The sequence below is a fragment of the Styela clava genome, chromosome 4 (assembly GCF_964204865.1).
Source record: "Styela clava chromosome 4, kaStyClav1.hap1.2, whole genome shotgun sequence".
Taxonomy (NCBI): domain Eukaryota; kingdom Metazoa; phylum Chordata; class Ascidiacea; order Stolidobranchia; family Styelidae; genus Styela; species Styela clava.
The window spans coordinates 8,077,643-8,102,124 of record NC_135253.1 but is presented as its reverse complement, the minus strand read 5'-3'; the positions used below and the strand labels follow the sequence as shown (position 1 = coordinate 8,102,124).

The window sequence follows — 24,482 nt, the reverse complement described above, 5'->3', positions numbered from 1 at the left end:
ACAAAACATACGATCATGTCACGAGTCACGTCTGCTTAGTTTAATAATATAAAGAACATAAAATTTCTCGTAATTTATTGTATATATATAATTTTAATGGCGTGTTAAGGGCAAATAAGACGAAATGAAAAAAAATCGTACAGTCAACAACATAAGCCTTTCATGTAACAAAAATCATGTGGATAATCACATGATCCGGACAACCCGGTATGTTAGTCGTTGGGACAACCGGATGGTGATAAACAAATCAAGTTCAAAAAATACCACTCTTGTTACATGTACTGTGGTAACAAATCTGAATATTATTGATTAACTGCAAAATCAGATAAAGTTGAATATGTTAATTTATGCGGCTGAAGCAACTTACAGTAACATACAGTTAGGGATTCCTAATAAATCTACTCTTTGAGTACCCATAATATTTGATGTGTGTGGATGTAAATGTAAGCGCATAGTGCGATATTAAAACAATGACAAAATGACATCATGTCATATTGAATGTGTGGAGATGTGGATATAAATGTAAGCGCATGTGCGTAATCAAAACAATGACAAAATGACATTGAGTTAATGACAAAAAATGATATTCCAAAACTGAAAAAAATAAGAGAATGTAAAACCTTCCGCATATTTTCATTTATTTATCCATGTATGAAATTTTATTGAAAAATGTCGCACAGAAGCATGTCTACTGTGATGACAAGATGAGTGTGAAGATTTAAAGTAAGCACAAAGAATTGGTGACTTCAAAAGGGGTTGAAATATTATGCACATAGGTTTAAAATCTTGTTTGAATAGGATCGGGAACGGACTTATGCTAGATGAGTTACTGCTTATCTATATATATATTTCCTATTATATTTCATGATTAGTTTCACGCGATACACAGGCAAATGCTTTTTAAGAGTCAAAATTATAGTGAAACCCTTGCGGCCTAATTTGATTCATGATTGGAGTTCAGTTAATCGCCATATGAATAAGCCGTCTTATCGGCTTTCCTCTCCCCCGGGATAAATATGTAAATCCTATCCTATCCTATCCTAATCTGTGATCTTTAATGAAGGGTGTAATCACTGTAATGAACGCGTACTTAACTCAGCAAGCAAGAACAGTGAGATAAAAAAAAGAATCTGAGGTCCCTAACGGTGATGTTACACAATAGACATAAGTTTATTTCGTCGTGCAAGAAATCACAATTCAATTCAAAATAGGAAAAAAATAATTATGCGCTACACTAACGGATTTCATTGTAATTGACTGGAAGTCGCGAAGGACCAGAAATGGTCATCATAAGTCTGCGACACCAAGATTAAAAACGAGTCAATATTGAAAATTCAAATAAATGAAAGCAATAAACACAAAGAGAAACAAAGTTGATATGAATCATTATATATGATTTGGGAGAGAAAGTGAAAAATTAAGTCGGGGAAATTCAGTTGATATATATATATATATATACAGTAATTATAAAAAATATTTCACCATATCATTCAGCTGTGCTTCTGTACAATTGCAGCAATTAAATTTTTATCTATTGTCATATCGTCACGCTAATAACCGAATTGCGTAATTCATTTTTGGCGATTTTGAGTTTTTTATAAAATAGGTATTTATGTAATGCTGCGCACCTGTCTGTTTAACTCAGATTTTAATTTAAGAATTCCGAAACCCATAAAAATGGAGATTTAGTACGACATGCACATTAATTTGTGCAATTGTTTCGTCATAAATCATAATGAATTATCATTGTTACCGTAGGACTATTGTGACGTCACAAAGGCAAAATAACCGCGGCGAAGTATTTTCGAGTTTTTGCATCTCGGATTCTAGCTTAGCGCGTATTAATTTGAATTTATACTACAGTATAGGAAGGCGTGCACTTCTGATATTCACTGTCCGAGTCCAATTCACCTTGGTTGGCTTTTATATTGGGTGCATTGCTGCTTTATTCTTTATATTTAATCTTAGTCTTATTTCGGTGGGTGTGAAGAACGTGTTATATTATTGAAATATATATTTTTAAACATAAAAAATAATGTAATTGAAACTGATTATCAATTTTGGGGATTAGACATTGTAGATACTGAAAATTACATTCGTTTTTGGAATGTTTAGTTTTCAGGACTGGTGCATATAGTAAAGTTGCAAATTTGCGTATGTCCCCAAGTCATAGACACATTTCTGCCTAAGTCACAGTGCGCCATTATGACGTCACTTAACTGCGTCATACAAATTAACGTAAATCCGGCTACGTTAAAAAAATTGAACCATGGCAAATCATTGACTCTCAATGGCATAACAATATCATTAGGAAGTTTTTTACGTTTTTCTCAAAACTGCTAAAAATGACTTACGCAATTCGGTTATTAGCGTGACGATATGCAACATTAAATCGAGCGATCATTTTATTTGATGAGAAAAATTAAATTAAGCAATCTCCATGTACGAATTCTAAGGCCCAATTTATACTCAATGTACAAACAGCCACATGAAACTTTTAAGGAAGAAAATAAAATTTGGCCCAAGGTCGATGTGCGGTCTTCTAAAATCTCAATCACCTTCTTGAGTAGTTCAGAATATGGCGCTAACATCTGCGATTTGATCTAAGATTAAGGCTGATCGCCGTTGGCGAAACCAAGAATCAAACAATGATCACTTTAATCGGGGTTGATGTATACCACCCTTGGGGTTTATTATTAGCCATAGCCTTGACCAATGAGAATATAAATGTTAACATAAATGTAAGATATAGAAAACAGGGTTAATTTATCCAATTTGTTGTCAAAGTTATTGTATTTAGAAAAAAACATGAATGTACAATCACAGGTGAAAAAAGAAATGGTAGCGGCCTTAGAACAGACAACTCAGAAATGACCCAGAACATATCTACCAAGCAGAGTAAAAACAGATAAGGATAGCGAAAGAGTAGAGCTATTGATAAAGAACGATCGTAACCTATTTCCTGGAGTTGCAAATAAAGTTTCCGAAAGTAACGCAAGAAAAGAACGATACGAAAACAGATTCAATTTCCGACTTTAAACTAAACGGTGGTAAATATTTCGTGGACATGGAATCCAGGATGGTCAGTCACAAATACCTACTTAAGACGTGGCAAACAACTGAAAAACCCGAAAAAAAACGAGAAAAATTAACATAAGGGTATCTTTGAAGTTTCTCAGAATAGGATTTTCTTCATTGAAAACTTCTAGTCTGCTTTGGTTCGTGAATATCTCCTCCGGAACAACTCCGATAATCCGTGTGGAAATCAGATTCGCTGTTAAAAAGGCAGCTGCTCTACTCCCCCAAATTACAGATAGTACTGTTGCCTGTTCGTTGACGGGAAACCAGTTATGAGGTGCTTCCTGTCCCATAGGTATCGAAATAGCACAAGCAAAGCCATTAATAGTCTGACCAATTAGCGTAATTGCATAATTACTCCTAGATAAAACTCCGATGGCTACCATCAGATATCCACATAATAAAAGAGAAGATGAAATGAACAAAACACGCTGGAATGTCAGTTGTCCACTTACAAGGCTCAAGAACACATCGCAAACTCCTCCTGCAGTTAATAAGAATATTGTTAACAGGTCAGTAATACCAGGGTCTGCCTGGTAATATGCCGGAGAAACATTGTTTACATACCGTAATTGAAAGTTCCAGTGTTGTACATTGCCAAAAACACTACAATACAAACAATTCCCAAAATCATCCACCTTTTTGAAGGGGGTGCATCACGTATTTCCATGGACTCTGCATATCGCAATGCAACAACATCATCATGAACATTCTTCTGCTGCATATTTGTCGCTGTTATTGTTATAAAAAAATATATACGTAACAGTTTGTACTCGTAAAACAAAAACATACTAACATATATAGAAGTGATAAAGCCGGCTCTAATTAGATTTAACAATGAGTAATCTATGATAATGTACCGTCAGTTGGGCAGCGATCGCTCAACTTCAAATTTTTAATTTCCTGATCGGTTTGGTAATTTTCAAAACTCCCAATTTTGTACGCACGTCTGTATCCCTGTATACTGTTATGTAGCTATTGGCTGTGACATCGTTTATGACATAACAATACAATTGATCTGTTTATTTCTCGCAACCCTGTTACAGCGTTCCCTTTCGCACCTGCAAAGAACCATAAAGCACTGCAGACTACTTTGGGGGGTATACGAGAAATAAATGCTACATTTCATTAGTTTCTCGCCTGCAATGCCGTTGTGAAAACACAACGTTTTAGATGAAAAATGAAGACCTTGAAGATAGGATGCAGCAGCAAGTTTCTTATAGATACTAACATTGATTAAATATCTGTGACCCATACTCTTCTGTTCCGTGATAAAAATATAATTTTCGGTTGTAAGCAGTTTTAATCCAGGATTCAGGTAATAATGCGTATTGCTCTTCAACTTCATCAATAGTAGGCATAACTTGATAAATTTAACCACTATTCAAACAATTAGCCAATCTGGTGTTCACAATAACATGGCTGTCGTTCTTTTGTACAGGCCGCATGTTTCATGCATGTTTTTCTAAGATCATATCTATGCGAACTATATATTGCAGATAATTGATTTGTGCTTTAGAAGTCACACAACGTATACGAAGTACGAAGAAACTTGAAAAAAAAAAACTATCGGATATGAGTTGTCAATTTTGTGGGCTGCACACAATTTAAGATTAACCAAGCAAGATGTGGATGGACAACACACTTAACCTGTATTGGAAAAAAACTTCTGAATATTTTGCTTCCTGCTGAGCGTCATACATTTTTCTTTCCTTGACTTGGATCCGCTTGTTATGGGCTACTTTGGGTAGTTTAAAAACAGGGGTAGGGAGGGTTTTGTCGGACAACCCACGATCTCCGACTCTAGCCAGGATATTTATACTCAAAAAGACAATGCCCTCAAAACTCTATTCTCGGCCTCCATATAGTTGTTTGACCGTTGGTTTTGTGACGCTTAACTTGTTCAATAGAACCATTTATGTTATCATTGCCTGGCTTTCTTTCGAGTGACATCCAGAGCGTGGCCGCAGTAACGGCAGATTGTGCATATGAAATGACCCTGTATTCTGAAAATAGTCGAAGAATATCGTAATAATTGTATCAGTTCTATTGCAAGAATACAGGGTCATTTTACATGCGGTAATTTCACTTTTCAGAACCACTCAGGTCATTTCGTTTCCCAATTCAATAATATTCTCTCCTCGCGACTTACTTTGAGCGCTTCCACGCAACTTTTTAAAAATTCGCTAATCTGATAGCTTGCCCTTTTATCTTTTTTTTAAAGTAAATGCTTCAGATAAATTGCTTTTTGTCTTGTCTACATTTCAATTTGATTCATGGAAATAGTGTGGAATTTTAAAGAACTCTATACTGGCAACTAACACTTTGACGTGAGTCACTTTTAGTTCCTTTCGAAATCTGCATTTCAGTGCACAAAGCAGCCCATATCATTTAGCCTTTATTTGATACCTTGATTTCACAGTTCTAATAGCATATTCGTTCTGTAGCATATTTTCGGTTATATTTTTATTCAACCCAAGAGACACTTTGGTGATTATGGGGTAGTTATACATCGTATGACTGTCCCAAAATTGAAGCCAAGGTGGGCGGAATTGTTTATGGATTCAATGATTACAATTGAAATTGGTTCGATCCAAATATTCAACAATGGGCATGTAGTGGACAGTGAAGCAATTCAAAAAAATTCTAGACAAAATTCTGAACAAAATCATTGTCTTATTAACCAATGCTGTTCCTCTCGTAACAAAGAGTAGAGTTCTGCAAATTCGTCTTGTCTGATAGCAAATCGACGCGATCCAGTTCCTCTTTTAACGAATTAAATAGGCGTTTCTCACTTAATTCAATGCATCGCTTTACGATTTTGATGAGATCTGAAATATTTTGAATTCGCGAACCTGGAAATTAAACGTGCATTTATCTAGTAAATGAACTCTATGATACTATTACTCGAATGAGCCTTTCTACTAAATTTTATCGTTCGGTCTAAGTAACATTCTTAGTTACATTTCTGTGATCATATATCACCAATGCCATAACAAGCTCGACATGCATAGAAGCGTCAAGTAAGCAATTTGTATAACTCATTAGCCATAATGGTAATGGGCAGTACATATGAATGGATTCACGTTATGATCATTATAGCTCAGTAGCTAAGATGGTTCGTTTAGTGATTGCATTGTTGAATAAAAATAGCGCGTGTGCTCTTTATATAAACAATTGTAAAGCCAGACACAAATAGAGCGTATTGCCTCACAAGGTGTAGAAGAATTAATTGGAGGCAAATTGGGGCAACATGAACGTGAAAGGTTTAACGTTCAATAAACTGACCAGTCATCTATTTACCAGTAACCCAATCCAGAACAACGTACGCATTGCATTCAGAGATCAATGCCTTTCTTAAAACTTCATTCACTGGCGATGAAAGCATGGGCGCGAAACAAAGAACTTTCGGCACTGCAAAAATATAAAAGAAATTCAAACGAATAAAATAATTTTTTTCTGAAACAGAATGTTAACTTAACGTTAGTTCACGCCAGTTAAAAAAAATTTTCAACTTCAGATATTATATTACAGTATTATTTGTAATTTGGGGGTGTTGAGCAGCTGCCTTCTTAACAACGAATGTGAATCCCACAAGAATTAATTATCGGAGTTGTTCCGGATTATATGCACTTGAAATACTGCTTGATTTCAAAAAATGAGCAATATAGTCTGGCGACAAAAATTTCACATACCTATTAAAGGTAAAAGCATATTTAACACAAGAAATAATTCTTTTAGGCTTTTAGCTGAACAGAGAAGTTCACGTGATTAATTACCTTCGTTTGTATCGACGTTTATGCGTACGACGTCCTGACTTACTGATGAACATAACATGATAATAAGGTCAGCTCGGCGACTGAAGCTTTTGGCGACATTTTTCTCTCCGTCGACAAGTAGAGCGTTCCAGAATTGGAGCTGGGAAAAAACATTTTATTGGTATTGCATAAATTATGTTGTGAACGAAACATGCATTGTTTTTACTGTGAAATAGAATATTGCTGGAATGACGTACGCTTGGTGGTTGATGTAAAACGTTTCTTATTTTTTGAATAATATTGAGTTCAATAAAACTTGTTTACCTTCTAAAATAGAAAAGATACATATGTCAAATTTCGACTTCTTTGGATTTCAGCCGCAGCAATTTAAATTGTTCAATGTTTTCGATAAAACTGTTTACATTTCTGACCTTGATTTTATATCGCTTGATAGTTACTTCAAGAATAACTGATTCTAAAATCAAGTCGTCTCTTATCTTTTCCGAACGGGATCCCAGTAGTCTTAATTCACTCATCAAAATGTGACGAGCTTTTTCTTCCTCACCAGCAACCAAAATATTGAACGCCACAGGTTTTGGCTTATGAAACGGCATGTTAGGTGACAAAATGCGCGAGTGCGAAGTTATTTACAGCCCAAGTTGTTCCACACTAAGCCTGCTAATTAAACAACCGCGAAGTAGGAGTATAGACAGTTTCCAATAAGAATGAAAATAAAGATGAAATGTTTGGTATTCAAAACTGGTAATAATTGCATACATATAAATGTGACATTTTAGTGCATGATTTCATATTTTGACTAAAAAACTAGTCGTTAACTTAATATACTGCCAGTACTTCAATAAATTATCTGACCCTGAGTCAAAATCACAACGTATGCGTGAATACCTTCATACATACCGAGTATGCATAATCAGGAATTAACAGAGCACTACGTTTATTTTCTTTGTAGATAATAATAGAAACTCTTATCGTGAAGCCGTCATTTACAACACGATATCAACCTGGGACCCGGGTAATATCAATTTTGACAGTTAGGCAGTGTTCAAATTCAAGGTAAACTGTTATTTTGCTGCAATGATGTAGTTATCAATGCATGAGATCGATGCAGTGTCATGCCATCTAGGCAAACTAGTACAAAATATCGAAGGCTTTTTTATTGGATACGAAATGTACCTATGAATGTTTAATTATGTTGTTGTTTTGAAAAAATCGTCTTTGTCTTCAACTACTGAACCTATTGCTTTGACCAAATTTAAATGGTTGAAGCTTGTTGTTGTAGTAGAGAGCTATTACCTTCATTTATTTCAAAAATATCTGTGGGCTCTATGGGATTCATTTTTCGCTTCGAAGTTTTTGTGTGATTATGTCATCAAATTTAAAAATTGCGCTTTTCTGCCATTAACAGGTTTTGTTAACAGGTATTTCTGTCGCAATATTATCGTAACCAATAGGAAACTCATGAAAACGACCCTCGAATAAAAACTGAAATTTACATTAAATTCTTGACCGAAATGTTAGCCCTGAAACAATACATTCTGCCTGGTAATAGCGTGCGGCCTCTTGCCGTTAGGGATCTGATATGTCACTTCATAACTCCATTCAAAAGTAAGGATGCTAAGTATCACTACTTACAAGTATTCGATTCTTATCCGATTTCTAAATTTTCGATTCCGATTACTCGACATAGCTTACCGTAGAAAACATACCCACTCAAGAAATAACCTTTGAATTCAAACAAGAGAGCGATGTTCAAATATATGGACACGAAAACTAAATGTATCCACCGGGGAGAAACGATATAGAATTGGAAAAAGTGAGTATTGCCTTATTAGGGCCCAGATAGCTTAAGAGTTTGAGTCAATCGGCAATGGATGTACGGTTGAAAAATTAATAAACAACGTTGAATAGACATACAATTTGTTTCATTGAAACTAAAAATTGAATAATGGGAAATTTGAGCGTTGGGCATTGGCAATATTAGGTTGAAAGTTTCAAGTAGCCTACAGTACATGTAGCCTATATGATACTCTGACAAAAAACATATAAAGGAATTTACATGTAATAGATTTCTCCGACACAACAAAGATAATATGAAGCAACTAACGATACACCAATGACGAGCTAATAAAAATATCACAAATTTAGCTTTATTGAAAAAAAAATTGAGGTTTATTTAGACCTCTCTATTTCTTCTATTTTTAGCTTGAAGGTAAAACATTTTATCAATCTATGAATGATGGTGATGCCGTATCTTCTGATGTAGCTTGTGTGAGAGTACATATCTTTACTAAAGTTGAAAATGGTTTTAAAGCAAACTTTGGAAAAGTACCTATTCAGGTATAGAAGTTTCAAAGCAATAGATACATTTCTATCTATGCCAATTTACATTCCAAAACGCTAGAGCTTATAGACAGGAGAACCACTGACCCGACACTGATAAAGTGGCCCACCGTGTTTTTTCCGGTGACCCGCCACGGGCCATAATTCCAACTAACAAGAAGAGAATCATATTGTGCACTTTCATTTGCGCAGCCAGTGCTGAAAATCCATATCAGCTGAATGAACGAGAGTTATACGGTTCATTGATTTACTTAAATTAATTGCATAGTTTACTGAATATAGTTTGCTCACGGACGTTTACGCTAGGCATGAGTGATGCGTTACTACGTCATCAGTTTTCTATATTTTGAAGCTTACAGAAGGGGATTTCCGTTTGATTCTATTTGCGAATTAGGAATGGTTTTATTGGTTGGAATATATGAAAAGATATACTGAGGCATTAGGATGAAGTAGGGGGTCGTGGCATCATCTGCCAGTCATCTCTGCGTCGGTACCATAAGTTATCAAAGTGGACGATGGACGATATAGCATACCGAATCCGGACAATTCGAATCTCGAACTCGGTTCCCGCCTTTTCGGCGCCGTGCGTCAATTTTTGTGTTTCGAATTTACAATTTAACAAATCAGGGATGGGCGTTATTCTCTCGCGACGAAATCTGTCTCGCGTGATCATACTTGTGTTTTCTCGCAAAGAGCCCGAACGCGTTTGCAGCAGACATCAAACACCGTAATCCCAGCTTGAATATTCAGAACGCGAAGACAGCGTTATTGCACCGTTTTATTATTGGTGCCGACTGCCATCATACAGGGGATTTTCCGATTGCAACAATCTTCATTTTTGGAATAGTGAAACATTTTTTATTTTGAATTAAATGACTTTTCGAATTCTCCCGGGAAATGCTGAGTACCCGACGTTAGATAATAAAACATTATTTGTGCTTAATTTAGATCAAATTTTACTTTTCACGACACCCGGTTTCCGGAAATACGAAGCGCAATAGCGCAAAACAAAGCGTTTTGTTACATTTAATTTGCGCTCCCAATAAAATACATATATCTTGGCTTTCGAGTCACTGATAAATCCGTTCCTATCTCTCAAACGCGACATACGCCTGGTCGAGTGTCGGGCGGTATTTTGGTCGACGATAAATTTTAAAAAAGTTGCCACACGTGACACGTACATCGCCTCGAAATACACGCGGAACAGTCGCCTTGATTACGCCACTTGTTAAAAAGAACCGACTTTTTCAACGAATAATCATTTTTCTGTTGTGCAAAGTAATCAATCCATGACCGATACGGACATATTTAAAATGTCTTGCTTTAATTTGATTGTCTTCAATTTAACCTGCGGTTGCGTCAACTACAACCAGTTTTGATCCGTATATTCGCCATATTGCGAATTTGATAAATCTGAGCTGTACTTGCAACACTGGCTCCGCTCTAACGCAATGCTGCCACTCGGATTATTTTTAAAATAAACCATTAGTAAAAATTCGTAAGTCTGCTATGAAATCTCACGGAGTAAGATTCATTTTAGTCCAATAAAAATTGTTTAAATATACTTTAGATTAATTATCTTAAATATCATCACAACCCGTGGAAAAGTCGCGTTTCCAACCTTGTATAATGTTAACACGAAAATTTTCGACGGCAATTTAATTAAAGTAATGGATAAAGAGGTAAAAACCCGCGCACAATTGACTGTTTCCATTTTAGTACCCGAACATAATGTGTGCCTTAGGCACACGAAATTTTGCGAATTTCAATGCCCAGAGAAGCGTTTTTGATCTGTCCCGCGTCTTCTACAACGAATCTTATATCGTTTACCGTTTTATTTTCAGCATTTTATATTGCCGCGTTTCAATCAAAAAATTTGCGGCACGGATTCACTCCTCAGCAATCTTTAGCATCTCGCCGCCAATGAATGATTAATAACTTTCACGGATTCACAATTCTGTGCGAGTACAAAAATACAGTAATTATCATTGTTGTCGGGGCATACATTTGTGATAGAGGAAGAAAAACACCAACGTAAGCGTTTACGGATTAAATAACACGCCACGCCGAGAAAACAATCGGCTACGCCACTGAGAGGAAGTATTCTTTCATCCTTTATTTTGTGGGTATGGACAATATTAATTAATATTTAGAGATATTTATATTTCGAAGTCAATTGCCAATGTTCATAGATTTATTACAGACTCAGCAATGTTGCGTGATATTGTGAGTAAAGATGGCGGAATTAATGAAAAAACTGTGCTAGAACGTGAATTAGTCTGATGTTTTTGCACATAATACATTCAAGTATAGGGAAAGGAGAAAATATAAATTGCACCTTTTACCAGCAAAATCTTCTATTGTCTCTATGTTGTTGAAGGTTCCATTTTTATTATCTTTTGAATAAAATCCGTGCTGGCTGCACGCACTAAACGTCGCTGGTAATGTAATAATAAGTGACTCGTTCAAAATAAAATAAAAAGATCTTTTAATTTTTCATCAATTAAATATTTCAAATACTGAGGTGATGCATTTTGGTAGTTAATTACACGTCGATGGTATATTCCAGGTCGATGGTACCAGAAACCCAGTCCCTACCGAAGAAGATGTTCTTCGTATCTGGAGAGCTTTATACAGGAATGGAATAGATCAAACGCTTTTTATGTCACAATGTTTTGAAGTCTTGTAATTGAAACGTTTCATCTAAAAATGTGAGAATTTATATCAAAACCGAATTCCACGGACTGGACTGAAATAACATTGCTATCTAATCTCCAATTTAGTTTTCGTTGCATAGCAAATTTCTCGCACGTGTAAATTTAGTTACAATTTTAATATTTAAATAACATATCATCAGTTTCATTTTTAATGCTTAATAATAGTTATCACATGGTTGTTTGATACGTAATCAGCTAATATCAATTGTAGTCGTATTGGGCCGTCTATTCCTAGATCAAAAGATCTTTTTTCAAGTCAAATTTTCCGTCAAATATCCAACATGAAGCGTATGCAAAAAATTGCCATTTGTCCCTACAGCGGTAAACGTAAAGCATGAGCTAGTGGGGACAAACCAGGAACGCGCTCGGAAACTCATTTGACATTCAGAATGTGGTAGAGCCGTGGAGCAACGGGATCCGATGCAGGCAGCTATAACAGCCACCCACACTCTAGCAGACTAGTGGTGTAATGCACTGCAGCTGTGTACCGAGGAAACAGGGTCATAATTCACTGTCTTCCGGAAGTGAACAAACTTATGAGCATCTTTCAGACCTTAAAAGCTTTTGTTGTGACTGTAAATACCATGCTGCTTTCTTCATAAATTGATCATATTGACAGTTATTTATTTATATATACATCGATTTACAGGTCTTACGCCACACAGAAACCGTATGAGGTCGGTGTTATTGAATAGGTAGTTAATGTCAGTGTCGAAAACCTTATATTCACGGATATTCCCGAAGTCAGAAATTACTCTTCAACTATTCAATTAATGGCGAATTGACCAGAATAGGCTGATTTGCTGAAATTTAGGAAAGGTTTGGCGAGTTTGCATTAGTCCAGTTGACATTGTTATTAAAACTGTGAAAAATTTGTATTTGTGAAAGTTGTGCGATTATTAAATTAATTTTTGTACCGTTAAATATATTCATTGTTACAAAAAATTAATTAAATATGGACAAAACTATATATATAGGGTTTGTTTAAATTTTGTATTTTTTAAATGAATCAATCAAATGAATCCTTAATCAGTTAAGGTTAGCGTGAAATTCCAGTTCAGTGCGACATGAGAAGTCAAGTTTACGTTCAATTGCTCTTGATTTTTTTGCAATTTTTTACTCGAACGAATTGTGCTTGCGAGCAAAACTGTCAGTATCCAACGAGAAGACACGATATACAATGGGAAAAAGTAAGTATTGCGGTATCAAGACCTAGCTAACTTAAGGATGTGAATCGATCAGCAATCGATGTACGGTGAAGAGGTAATGAACGACATTGAGGGTATGCTAAAACAATTAGTTTCATTGAAACCAATAAATAAATAATGAACAATCAAGGATTCTAGGATATCATTTTGAAGGGCATTGGAAATATTATGTTGAAAATTTCCAGTGCATGTATATTATACTCTGCCGTAATCAAATAAATGAATTTAAGCGGAATAGATTTTCCCGACACATGAAAATAAATATGAGCGGACGCAAATGAAAATATCACAAATTTAGCTTGATTGTATAAGAAAGTTTATATTCTTTCTATATTTTCAATTTTTAGCTTCGAGATAAAACATTTTATCAATCTATGAATGATGGTGATGGCGTATCCTCCGACGTAGCTTGTGTGAAAGTACATAACTTTACTAAAGTTGAAGATGGTTTTAAAGCAACTTTGGAAAAGTATTTATTCAGGTACCGGAGTTTCAAAGCAATAGATAGATCTGTATCTATGCCAAGTACCATTTCAAAAAGTTAGAGCTAAATCAATCTTTTTATTTATCTGCAGGTCACCCGACAAGCCCGACGTAGTACGCCTACACGCACAAAAAATTAGACCAGGTTTTTACATGCTTGATAGAAAGACAGGTTTGTTTCATTTATCCTCTACAACTACACCAAGGGTCGGCAACCTACGGCCCGCGGGCCGGATCCGGCCCGTGGAGTAATATAATCCGGCCCGCGACGCTTCACTGAATTATTTATAGTGAGACACGGTAGACTAAATTATATTATAACCAATAAAGTATATAATTCACAATTACTCGTTTAATTAGCCTAGAATTTAATTAAAATTAGACAAACGGCAACAAACGAAGGAAAGTTAATGCAAAAGGGTGCAAAGGGTTCAATGGCGCAGACAATATTAAAAGGAAAATTTTTGAGATATGATCTGTGTGATAAAATGAGATTCATCGGCCAGCCGTTCGATTTTTTTTTAACTTTCTAAAACATGTGCGGCCCGCCAATGACTTGCAACCCTAAATTTTGGCCCGCGAGGGACAGAAAGTTCCCGACCCCTGCTCTACACTCTCCCTATAACAGGAGAATCATTGACCCGACACTGACATTGAAACACTGTTTTTCCGGTGACCCGCCTAACGACAATTAAATGCACAAAACATAATAAGAAGTCAACCACCATAGTGTACTGTCATTTGAGAAGCTAGGGCTAAGAATCAAAGTAAGCTGAATACGGTTCATTGATTTACTTAAAGTGGCTTAAACTGTATCGCAAATTGCATTTTAACTTTGTTCGTATAGGCCAGGGTGGTCCAAACTCAGGCCCGCGGGCAACATGTGGCCCGCCGCTGCATTATCTGTGGCCCGCGTCGGAATCGGAGGGTAAACAAAAAATCGCATTTGGTGTTGTTTCGTCATAAACTTAACCAGAAAAATCATTTAACATATTGTCACATCACTAATGTCACTGAATTGGCTAGTGTTATGGCACTTTTTCCGGTACACCTGTAGTATGCGTACCAAGAAAGCGGACAACGGAACGTGGTATGTGTACCAGGTGAGGTTGAGCCATAATTTTATTACTATTTCAGTTATATTACTAGTTCGGGGACTAGCTATTTGTACGTGAAAATATGGCCTGACCCCAACCTGTTACACGCACTACGTTCGGTGTCCGCCATCTTGATTCACATAGCCTACTACAGGAGTACCCTTTTCCGTCGAAATCTTACACACGAACACGAAATCTTTTAGCTTGACAAAGGATCAATACTGACCAATGTGTTTGCTCAAATAAAGTGTTTGTTTTTTATTGCACTGTTTACCTATTCTTGGCACTATTTGTGGCCTGCGAACAATGCTAAAATAATTTTGTGGCCCCGGAGTTGACAACCTTGGACCACCCTGGTATGGGCAAAAGTATTAGGCAAATTTTAACAGACGTTTTTTTGTGCACAGGCTAGTAGTTTTTGTGCTAGTAATTGCGGTGCTGGATTGGAAAATTTATATAGGGCCGTCTACAATACATGGTTCATCCAACATATATATTCATCCCTTTGGGGGTAATTACTCACTGTACTAACTTTGAAGAGTTTTATAAGGCATTAAATGCTGCATATATGATCCTGCATATAACTCATATATACCTAATACATTCTCAACGAGATGAATATATCGGAAATATCAGACTGTTTTTAGGCGATACTGATACAATTATCGATATCGACAAGGTAGCCAATAAATCTCTAATAAAAGTGCTGTGTAACGCTCGAAACTACACAATACCAACCAAGCATTATAGAATTTGTAAGATTCCTACTATTGCAGACATCAATATGTTTACAACCCAGTCTTCTGTCCCGTGATCAAAATTTAATTTTACCCATTCCCTGAAGAAGGTTTGCCATACCTCGCTAGAACATAATTTCAAAATGGGTAATTGATACAAAATCGATTTCACAAAAACCAGAAACGAAGAGAGTATTCTTTCATCCTATATATTTTGTGATTATGGACAATCTTATTTCAAACTTAATTAATTGCCAATGTTCATATATTTGTGACAGACTCAGCGATGTCGCGTGATATTGTGAATAAAGATGGCGGAATTAACGAGAAAGCTGTGCTAGAAGGTGAGCTATAGTCTGACGTATTTTTACATAATACCTTCATAAGTTGAGGGAAAAGTAGAGAATTAAAATTTGCACCTGTTACCAGCAAAGTCTTCTATTGTCTCTCTGTTGTTAAAGGATACATTTTTTCATCTTTCGAATAATGTTCGTACTGGCTACACGCACTAAACGTCGCTAGTATATATGATAATAAAAATAGACTTATTAAAATAAAAATCATTTAGTTTTTTAACAATTAAATTTCCAGATACTGTGGTGATACATTTTGAAGCTGAATTCCATGTGACTGATTATGAAAATTACTTCATTGTTGTTCGATGCTCTAAAGAAGGTCAATATCATTTCATTATTTTATTACTTCATAGATATTGCCTTTATGCCATTGAAATAATCAATAAAAAGGGCGAATATTCTCCATTTATTTGGAATACTAAACGATAATGCTCACTAATCAACCGACCTTTTCCCCCCTTATCTCCGAGAAGCATCCGCGATGCCTAATATACGTCTCAAATAAACCTATTCGGCATGGACTCTTTGTGTTATATCCAAAATTGCATTGCAAGTACTGTAAGCGCTGTAACACATTTAGCGAATGAATGCTATGATTGCAATCTTTTTTTTCTTATTCGCTCGGAAAACTCAGTTCCGACTCCTAAATCTGATTTGATGTTGTCAGAAAAAGTGTAATCGGTGCACGAAGAATAAAGTCTGTTACCGATTTGCGTTGTTCTGCGGTTTTTACAAGTGTGTGTATTTTGCTATCGCTTGTCTAAGAAGTGCTGTGATGCTAAGACGTTTTTTGTTCCGGGAATGTAACTGCGAGTTTGTATACAGTATCAGTATTCTGTTACAGGTCGATGGTACGTGCGACCCCACACTAGGAGGCCAGTCCCTACGACAGAAGATGTTCTTCGCATCTGGAGAGCTTTATACAAAAGTGGAATATATCAACCCCTTTTCGTGTCACATTGTTCCGAAGTCTTATAGTATAAACTTTAAACGTTTATTAAAAATTGAATAAATATATTGAAACCGAATTACATGTACTGGGCTGAAATGACAACGCTATTTTACATTTAGATTTAGTTATCGTTGCATGGCTAATTTTTTCATGTGTAATTTTAGCTATGATTGTATCAATTAAATAAATTATCCTAGATTGCATTTCGAGGGTTGATGGAAATTATTCTACATTCGCTTGTCCTGCCGATTGGCTAATATCAGTGCCACTTATCCACAAAATTCTATTCGGAAGATTATTTTTTCGAGTCAAATCTTTTTTCAAACCTAGGTTGGGACATTTATCAGCACTGATAATCGCGTTTCATTTGTAGGCTATCCAATAGAAGTCACGATGAATTCAAGCTCAGTGGGATCCCAACTTTGCGTTTTCGAGCAGACCTATATAAACCTCACTTAAAATTTTTGACTGGCGTATGGTAAGTTATTGTGGAATGCTGAAAATTTAATTATGGGTACCTTTGCTCGATAACCAGTATTGATTTTCCGCGGTTTCCCTTCACCCTGACATGCAATTTCTTTGTTATATATACCGGTATATATAATTTATTATGATTTTTATGTCGAAATTGCTTTTTCAGTTTACTGAAAAAAGAAACCATTGATTACTGATTTGCAATAGATGTAGGAAAGAATATTAATTTGGACTACATTTCAATAGTTTATATCAGGGTGGTGGTCCAAGGTTACGAGGTTGGAGGGCCGGTTTTTGAAGATGTTTCGCGGGCCGCAGTCGGATAAAACCCAAACGTTATCAAAACATCGCGAGTTTACTCACTTTAAATATATTTAAGAATGAGAGTTTATCGTTCTAATCAGTTTTTTATGGGAGATATGAAAAGCCTTTAGCTATTTTAAAATTGCTTCCCGAGAAATACCGTGGTATTTTCGGTATCTTCTTTCGTGTTTGGTTTTGTAATGTCGCTTAAAATTATATTCTTTCATGAAAGATATTTCTTGAAAATACACCAGACACTGTGGTTTAACGTCATTGTTGGTAAGGAAACACGTTTCCTCGGTCACCTTTTTTACACTCATGCTACGATGAATTGTAATATTTGATTAATTTAATTACATGTAGCCCGAGCAGGCTTGGTGCCATCAATGTCATTGGTGCCATCGTCAAAAAAACAACCAAGTCCGTCTAAGTTGGGAAATCCGACCCAGCTAAAAAACTGGATCGCGCGGCGCTAAGTCAGCTTTGCGGTTCATCACTGCTGCCACATGACCAACGCTTGTAAATAGAGGAGTGTTTTTACTAAAATAAAGTCACAAAGCGTTCTTCCAAATGAAGAGATGCTTCAGGCGAGCTTATGGTACGAAGTTTATATAAAAAGCGTGACTCATCTTATCGGCTTGGTCCTGTCTGAACAAGTCAATTCATTCTCCTTGTACCGATCACAGGACGTTATTCCCATATTGGCACCGTCTTGACTTTTATAGATACAACATTGAAATTCCGCGATTTTAACAAACATCCATCCCGATATTGGGTTTTGGGAAGGGGCTTGGGTTATTAGTTTAATAACTCAAAACTGTTCTGCGAGCGCACGAAATGTGTCTGCGGGCCCACGCGGCGCGCAGTTTGGGCCACCCTGGTATATATATATATATATATACATATGAAAATGATTAAACTAGATAATAACGTTTTCAAATTTTGAAACAAAAAGAAGATATAAAACTCTAATTCTTGAATTATTTATTTTATATTAAACAATCGCGTCAATTCAAAACAACTTAAATTGCCTCAATCAAGATTTGCTTGAAGAACCATTTTCAATTAGTTCTCAGAGTAATTTTTCTCAGACTTCTACTAATTTTTTAATACCGTATATTTCGGTATATGCCGTTAATTAAAATAATATTATAAAAATATAACTGGTCTAATTCTTATATATATATATATATACAGTTTTTATATCCCACACCACGTTAGTCCAACAAGGCCATATTTATCGTCTCACAAATGTATAAAATGACTATGATTTTGTGTCTTCTCAAATCCTTCTTTATTTGTTTGGTTCACATTCAATTGAACAACAACAACATTAAAATAAAAGGTATTCACCATAGGATTAGAAATATAATTTTTGCTTACACTAGTGATGGCGTGGCGCATCGTTAGGAATACGCTCGCCATCGCATTCGAATCCCGTGGAGGATAAATATGTGCTACGGGATTTCTGCACTCCTCCAGGATGGTTCACGTAACCGCTGTCCGGTTACGGCTTCCTCCCCATCAAGTCCGTGCATCTGAAAACAAAATAACTGGCTACGTAGTATCCATACCCGGCATAGAATGCCAACACGACAAGAGGTCGTGGTTCGCCACATGTTTGAGTCGTATCGGATTTTCCCTATCCGAGGTGCGCTACCTGTAAGGAGATTGAACATTTGTTCCAATAAGACTTCTGACTCTTCACCAACCGCGCTGCTTCATCTTGTGACGTTAACAAACAAAATTCCCGATTTTGGAAACGCCTTGCGATCTTACGAGCTCACTGTGGTAAAAAGCATAAAAGCCAGTGGCGGCGCGTCAATAGGGCCAACCGGGGCAATGCCCCAGTTGTTTTTTCGGTATAATAAAAAATATTCGAAAAAATTATCGGTTGCACAGACTGTCTACACTAGCCATATTCTCCCGACATGGTTCATTTTTCGCTCGCAAAGCCTTCGCCGAACGTCGACGGGGCGACGCCGATTTTGCCCGGTTGCTCATTGTATATCGTATTCTCTCTTTTATCTTCCACTCGCCGTTTGTCTCGTTTGTTTTCTGTTTCTTTTACTAAATCATCGGGGCCGATCGGGGCTATCCCCGAAATTATGACGACACAATGCCGACGTTTCTTACAACAACGTGTTGACATAATCACGCATTCCTTCTCGTTCGTTGGTTGCTTGAAGAGTTGATAGTTTCCTCGCCTTCGTTTTTGTCGATTGTTTCGCTATTTGAATCAGTTAGAGACCTTTAGTCCATTTGCTTTCGATTTTCCACATTCCTTTTGAGCTCCTCACTTCTTTCCGGCTTCGCATTTCTTAGCCTTAGACCTCACAATGAATAAGGTTGATGCACTACTTCGCACTCCGTTTTCGCTTATACTCCGAACAAAAATTAGAGGTACAACGTCTTGGGCCTTATCAACCAAAAAATTGTTCACTGGAACAATCCCATGACGGAGGAAAACGTCGGCGTACATTCTGCGCAGAAACTTGGTATAAAAAACACGATTGGTTGTGTTACAGCGAGGACAAAAATGCACTTTTTTGTTTTTATTGCCTACTTTTTGCTACGGCCGGTGACTCACGTTGGTGTAAATTTGGTTTTAGAGATCTTAAACATCTTTCCGAGCGTGCCAGGGATCATCAATCTTCTATGGAGCATCTGGACAATGCAGTAAAATACCGAACATTCGGAAATGTTAATATTGCAGCACAGTTGGATGAAGGACGCGCGGTTTCTATTCGTCGGCGCAACCAAAACGTCGAGAAAAACCGCCATGTTCTCGGTCGATTGATAGATGTTTTGAAGTTCATTGGTTGTCACGAGCTATCCCTCCGTGGGCACGATGAACGGGCTGGCTCTTCTAATAGAGGGGTATTTTTGGATATGGTGGAATACACCGCATCCCTAGTAGGCCGCGAGCCGAGGCCCTGAAAAACGCCTAGAAAGTGAGTTTCGTAGCGCACATCAGGTAATTACCTGAAAATGATTTTAAAATGCTCCTTAAAAATTTAGTAACAAATATTGCCTTGTTCCCACTTCCAAAAGTTGCACGTTTTACGGAAAAGACGCTTTTACTACAAGAAATATGTGCTACGATCTGTCCTATATTCTCTACATTTTCGGCACTGAACAATGACTTCTGCATGACGTAACAATTGAATTAAACCAGCTGTTAGCGAGCGGATGAATATTAGTTATTTCTGCTCGACCTTGCGCTGAGTTGGGCAGGCTTTCCATAGCCCTGTTTAGTTATTATTAGTTAAGTTATGCTAAGACGTTGTTGAAAAATGTATAAGTAAATTATTAAACACTTGTAGATCCTTACCACGGATATGGGCCGTGAGACGAAACCATGGAAACGCCCAGAAAATGAGTTTCGTAGCGCACATCTGGTAACTAAATAAATTCTTCAGTTTTGTGTGAAAACGAACATAATGAACGCATTACAGCTTGTTCCACAATCCTGGTGCGAAATTGAATATAAGAGGTTCCCGGAAATTCAATAACCATAAATTTACAACGCATACATAAGAACTATGCAATTCGAGAGCCCTACAGCACACTAACACAAATGTATTCCTGTAATGTTTTGCCTGACCAAAATCGGACTTCCTCAGTCAATCATAATTTATTAGGTAGATTACGAAAAATATGGCATACATGTAACCAACAACAAAAAATACTTTAATTGTGTGCAGCGACACCAACAACGCTGATTCACATTTGAGAATAAATTTTATGTAATAACCACAAGCAGTTTACAACAAGAACAGCATAAAAAGCTACATCCATTTTATAGAAGCTATCAAGTATCAAACGTATTTATTTTTAAGCAATGAAGTCACAAATTAAAATCGTGAGCCTGAAAACACAAATAAATCAGTTATTTCTCACTTAGAAATTTACCGCAAAAGTCAAGAAAATTAAATGAATGTACAATATGTACATAACATAGTGAACAGAAATATTACAATTTACAATTAATCTTTTTTTAGTTTATGTGGTTATGTATTTGAACAAAGGCAATAATATTTCTAGAAACAGGACTACGACACTAACAAATGTCCGAAAAAAAAACAAATGTATGATACTTATTAAATCAACTGTAATATCTAATTCACTTTCTTCTGAATTGTTTTCGAAATCCACTATCTCAAAAATCGACTTTTCCTCTATAGGTGTACTGTGATTTCTGCAGTCAATACAAAAACAAAAATCTGTGCAATTTAAGTTGATTTTGGCACACTTTCATAAATTATTTTGACTATTTTTCTTTGCAGTTTGCCAACTCAAGAACTGATTTGAGGGCCACATGCTTCTTCAGTGAATCATTGTTGGGTGGAGAGTATAATCCTTATGTTTGACAGTGTTAAATAGACGTGCCCTGGTATCATTTACATTCTTCATATCCTCTTCAAATTCCTCAGCTTTATTTATTAATACCTCGTTAACCTCAAAAGATCTTCATAGTCGAGGGAAAAAAATGAATTGAAAATCTCAATGAAGTCTCCAACATGTATTTCAATATGAATAGCCCATCTAAGCTGTTTGCAACTATTATGATTCTCATATACCTTTAAGCTTCAAGACTTCTTGTTTAATCCATTTTATAGCACTGATAGCAGCAGGGATCAGAGCCTGCGTTAGGTCGGATTGGTGGAACATTGCCGTTTTCTTTTGTAGTACAGTATCTAAAATAAGGAAGAAAATAATATTTGGAGCAGCATGATTTTAAAAATACCCCTAAATACTAACTAATACCTTGAATACATAATGCATTTTATCTGATGTACTAAATGAGCGATTTTATGCTCATTGCATGTTCTACAGTCCAGCAGTGTTTGCATACCATTACTAGACTATATCTACACTAAATTTTGATATATCACAGTCTGAAATGTCCTATGACAGTATGAGTATGGACTATAGACTATATTTTGAAACATCAACTGTTTGTCTACAACTTCATTTCTCACCTCTCAATCATTTCCAATGCTACCTTTCTTTCCACTCCGGCATAACTTATCATTGCTTCCCAGGTTCTTGTCGACTCCATGAATTTAGATTTAGAACAACAGACATTAGTAAAATTGATTAATTTCTTCTCTTTCACACAACCGTGCATTACAGAAACAGCCATTCATTTCTATTTCCAAATATGCTGTGGCCTATATAGTAGTATAAGTCTGCTGAATAGTCAAGAAGAGTCATTAAATTAATCATAAACATTTCATGCAAGCCAGAAAATATCGTTGTTTGTGACATATTATTCTAGGTCTAGCCTTCCTTGGAGTTACCGCACCGTACCTATTTAACAACGTCTTATGAGCTAGTGCTCAACTAAAATTGCTATTTATGGCAAGGATATACAAGTGTTTAATATCTTACCTATACTTTTCAACACCTCCTTAGAATAACTGGACTAATATTACCGGTAACTGAAAAAAACTATGGAAAGGCTACTCAACGCAGAAGCGAGCAGTTGAGTACATCTGATATTCATCCGACCACTGGGGATCCACCTACAGCTGACTAACTTGACTGTTACGTCGTGCAGAAGTCTGCGTTCATTGGCCCATGATACCGGAAAAGCAGAGAAAATAGGACAGATGGTAACACATATTTATTGTAGTAAAAGCGTCTTTTCTGTAAAACGTGCAACTTTTGGAAGTGGGAACAAGGCAATATTTGTTACTAAATTTCTAAGGAACATTTTAAAATCATTTTCAGGTAGTTACCTGATGTGCGCTACGAAACTGAAAGATAAATGGCCTCGGCTCGCGGCCTATAGATACAGTATTGAGAGAGCATCTTGATGCCGTAACTGTTTCGAAAGGGACATTTAAGGATATCCAAAATGATTTACTCGACTCAATGTATAAAATTTATTTACAACATTTGGCTCTGGAAATTGAGAATTGCCAGTTCCTTTCGATTCAGTCTGACGAGACAACTGACATCACGTGCGTTTCCCAACTGGCTGTGATTTTTCGGTTTGTGAAAGATGGTAAACCTACCGAGAGATTTCACAGCATTGTACCAATCGTTGATCGCACGGCTTGCGGGATATCGGCTGTACTGAAAGAAGTGTTACAGACTTACAACGCGAAGTCAAAATTGATAGCTCAAACTTATGACGGCGCGGCAGTCATGAGTGGGTCGAAACATGGTGTTCAAGTTTATATAAAAGAAGATTTTCCTCATGCGCATTTTTTATATTGTTATGCACACCAATTTAACCTCGTTATTAAAAATATGTGTCTTGATACCCCTCTCGTCCGTATATTTTTTGCAAATGTTTCGGGGTTTTCTCCATTTTTTTCCGTTTCGCCGAAGCGCTCTGACCTCCTTCGCCAGATATGTAGCCGCCGTCTCCCAGCTTGTGCACCAACACGTTGGAACTTCCAATCACGCGTAGTGCAGGGCGTGTCGGAAATTAGGTCTGAGCTCATTGAGTGTTTCAATGGCATTCAGAGCTCTCCGGTTTGGAACGAACGCTCTGTGAGGGAGGCGGCAGGTCTAAAGCGTCTGCTAGAAGATGGTGAGTTTTCATTTTTTCTCCACAATATTCTATCACGTGGATGTATTATACGGCGCATTGCAGTCAAGGCTAATGGATGGAGCGTCTGTGCAGTCGTGTATTTCAGACTTCTGCGATGCTGTATTTCGTATCCGGGAAACAATAAAATACGACGACACATGGAGTGCTTCTTTACGCCGCGGGCAAACAACGCAGCGTTTGATTTTGTCTGCAAGAGAATGCTGTGACATTCTGGTGAATCAAATAGGCGATCGTCTGCGCACTGAACACCTTGCCGCGTTTTCTTTGATGAACCCCAAAAATTTTTTCAAAATTTGCTCGTCAATTTCCCATCCATTTGTTGGCTACTGTCTCCAAATTTTACCCCATGATAAACGTGGGTACATTGGAAAATGAATTGCGATGTAT

General features: G+C 36.7%; 3 protein-coding genes and 1 long non-coding RNA gene across 9 annotated transcripts; 1 reads left to right on the top strand and 3 right to left on the bottom strand.

Annotated features, from left to right (window-relative positions):
- Positions 1-3,101: 3,101 nt before the first annotated feature.
- LOC144422270 (uncharacterized) lies at positions 3,102-3,868 on the bottom strand. Its single transcript, XM_078112276.1, has 2 exons — positions 3,646-3,868; positions 3,102-3,562 (listed from the first exon to the last, which is right to left on the bottom strand). The coding sequence occupies exons 1-2, from the start codon at positions 3,866-3,868 to the stop codon at positions 3,102-3,104; spliced, it is 684 nt and encodes a 227-aa protein (XP_077968402.1).
- A 1,659-nt stretch (positions 3,869-5,527) lies between these two features.
- On the bottom strand, positions 5,528-10,288 carry LOC120326793 (uncharacterized). Of its 6 annotated transcripts, none has more exons than XM_078112278.1 (4): positions 7,268-10,288; positions 6,858-6,996; positions 6,382-6,492; positions 5,528-5,909 (listed from the first exon to the last, which is right to left on the bottom strand). In XM_078112278.1, the coding sequence occupies exons 1-4, from the start codon at positions 7,448-7,450 to the stop codon at positions 5,758-5,760; spliced, it is 585 nt and encodes a 194-aa protein (XP_077968404.1). In that variant the 5' UTR covers positions 7,451-10,288; the 3' UTR covers positions 5,528-5,757. The 6 variants fall into 6 exon arrangements, with proteins under 6 accessions (XP_077968404.1, XP_077968406.1, XP_077968403.1 ...); XM_078112280.1 differs by having other exon boundaries at positions 5,528-5,933; positions 6,408-6,492; positions 7,268-10,286; XM_078112277.1 differs by having other exon boundaries at positions 5,528-5,933; positions 7,268-10,285.
- A 2,639-nt stretch (positions 10,289-12,927) lies between these two features.
- Positions 12,928-17,520, top strand: LOC120326798 (uncharacterized). Its single transcript, XM_039393152.2, has 6 exons — positions 12,928-13,104; positions 13,470-13,603; positions 13,698-13,777; positions 15,718-15,783; positions 16,031-16,114; positions 16,640-17,520. The coding sequence occupies exons 1-6, from the start codon at positions 12,982-12,984 to the stop codon at positions 16,771-16,773; spliced, it is 621 nt and encodes a 206-aa protein (XP_039249086.2). The 5' UTR covers positions 12,928-12,981; the 3' UTR covers positions 16,774-17,520.
- A 3,712-nt stretch (positions 17,521-21,232) lies between these two features.
- LOC144422062 (uncharacterized) lies at positions 21,233-23,305 on the bottom strand. The gene is made up of 3 exons (XR_013475130.1): positions 22,510-23,305; positions 22,108-22,224; positions 21,233-21,725 (listed from the first exon to the last, which is right to left on the bottom strand). It is a non-coding gene; the product is annotated as an uncharacterized LOC144422062 (long non-coding RNA).
- Between the last annotated feature and the right edge of the window lie 1,177 nt (positions 23,306-24,482).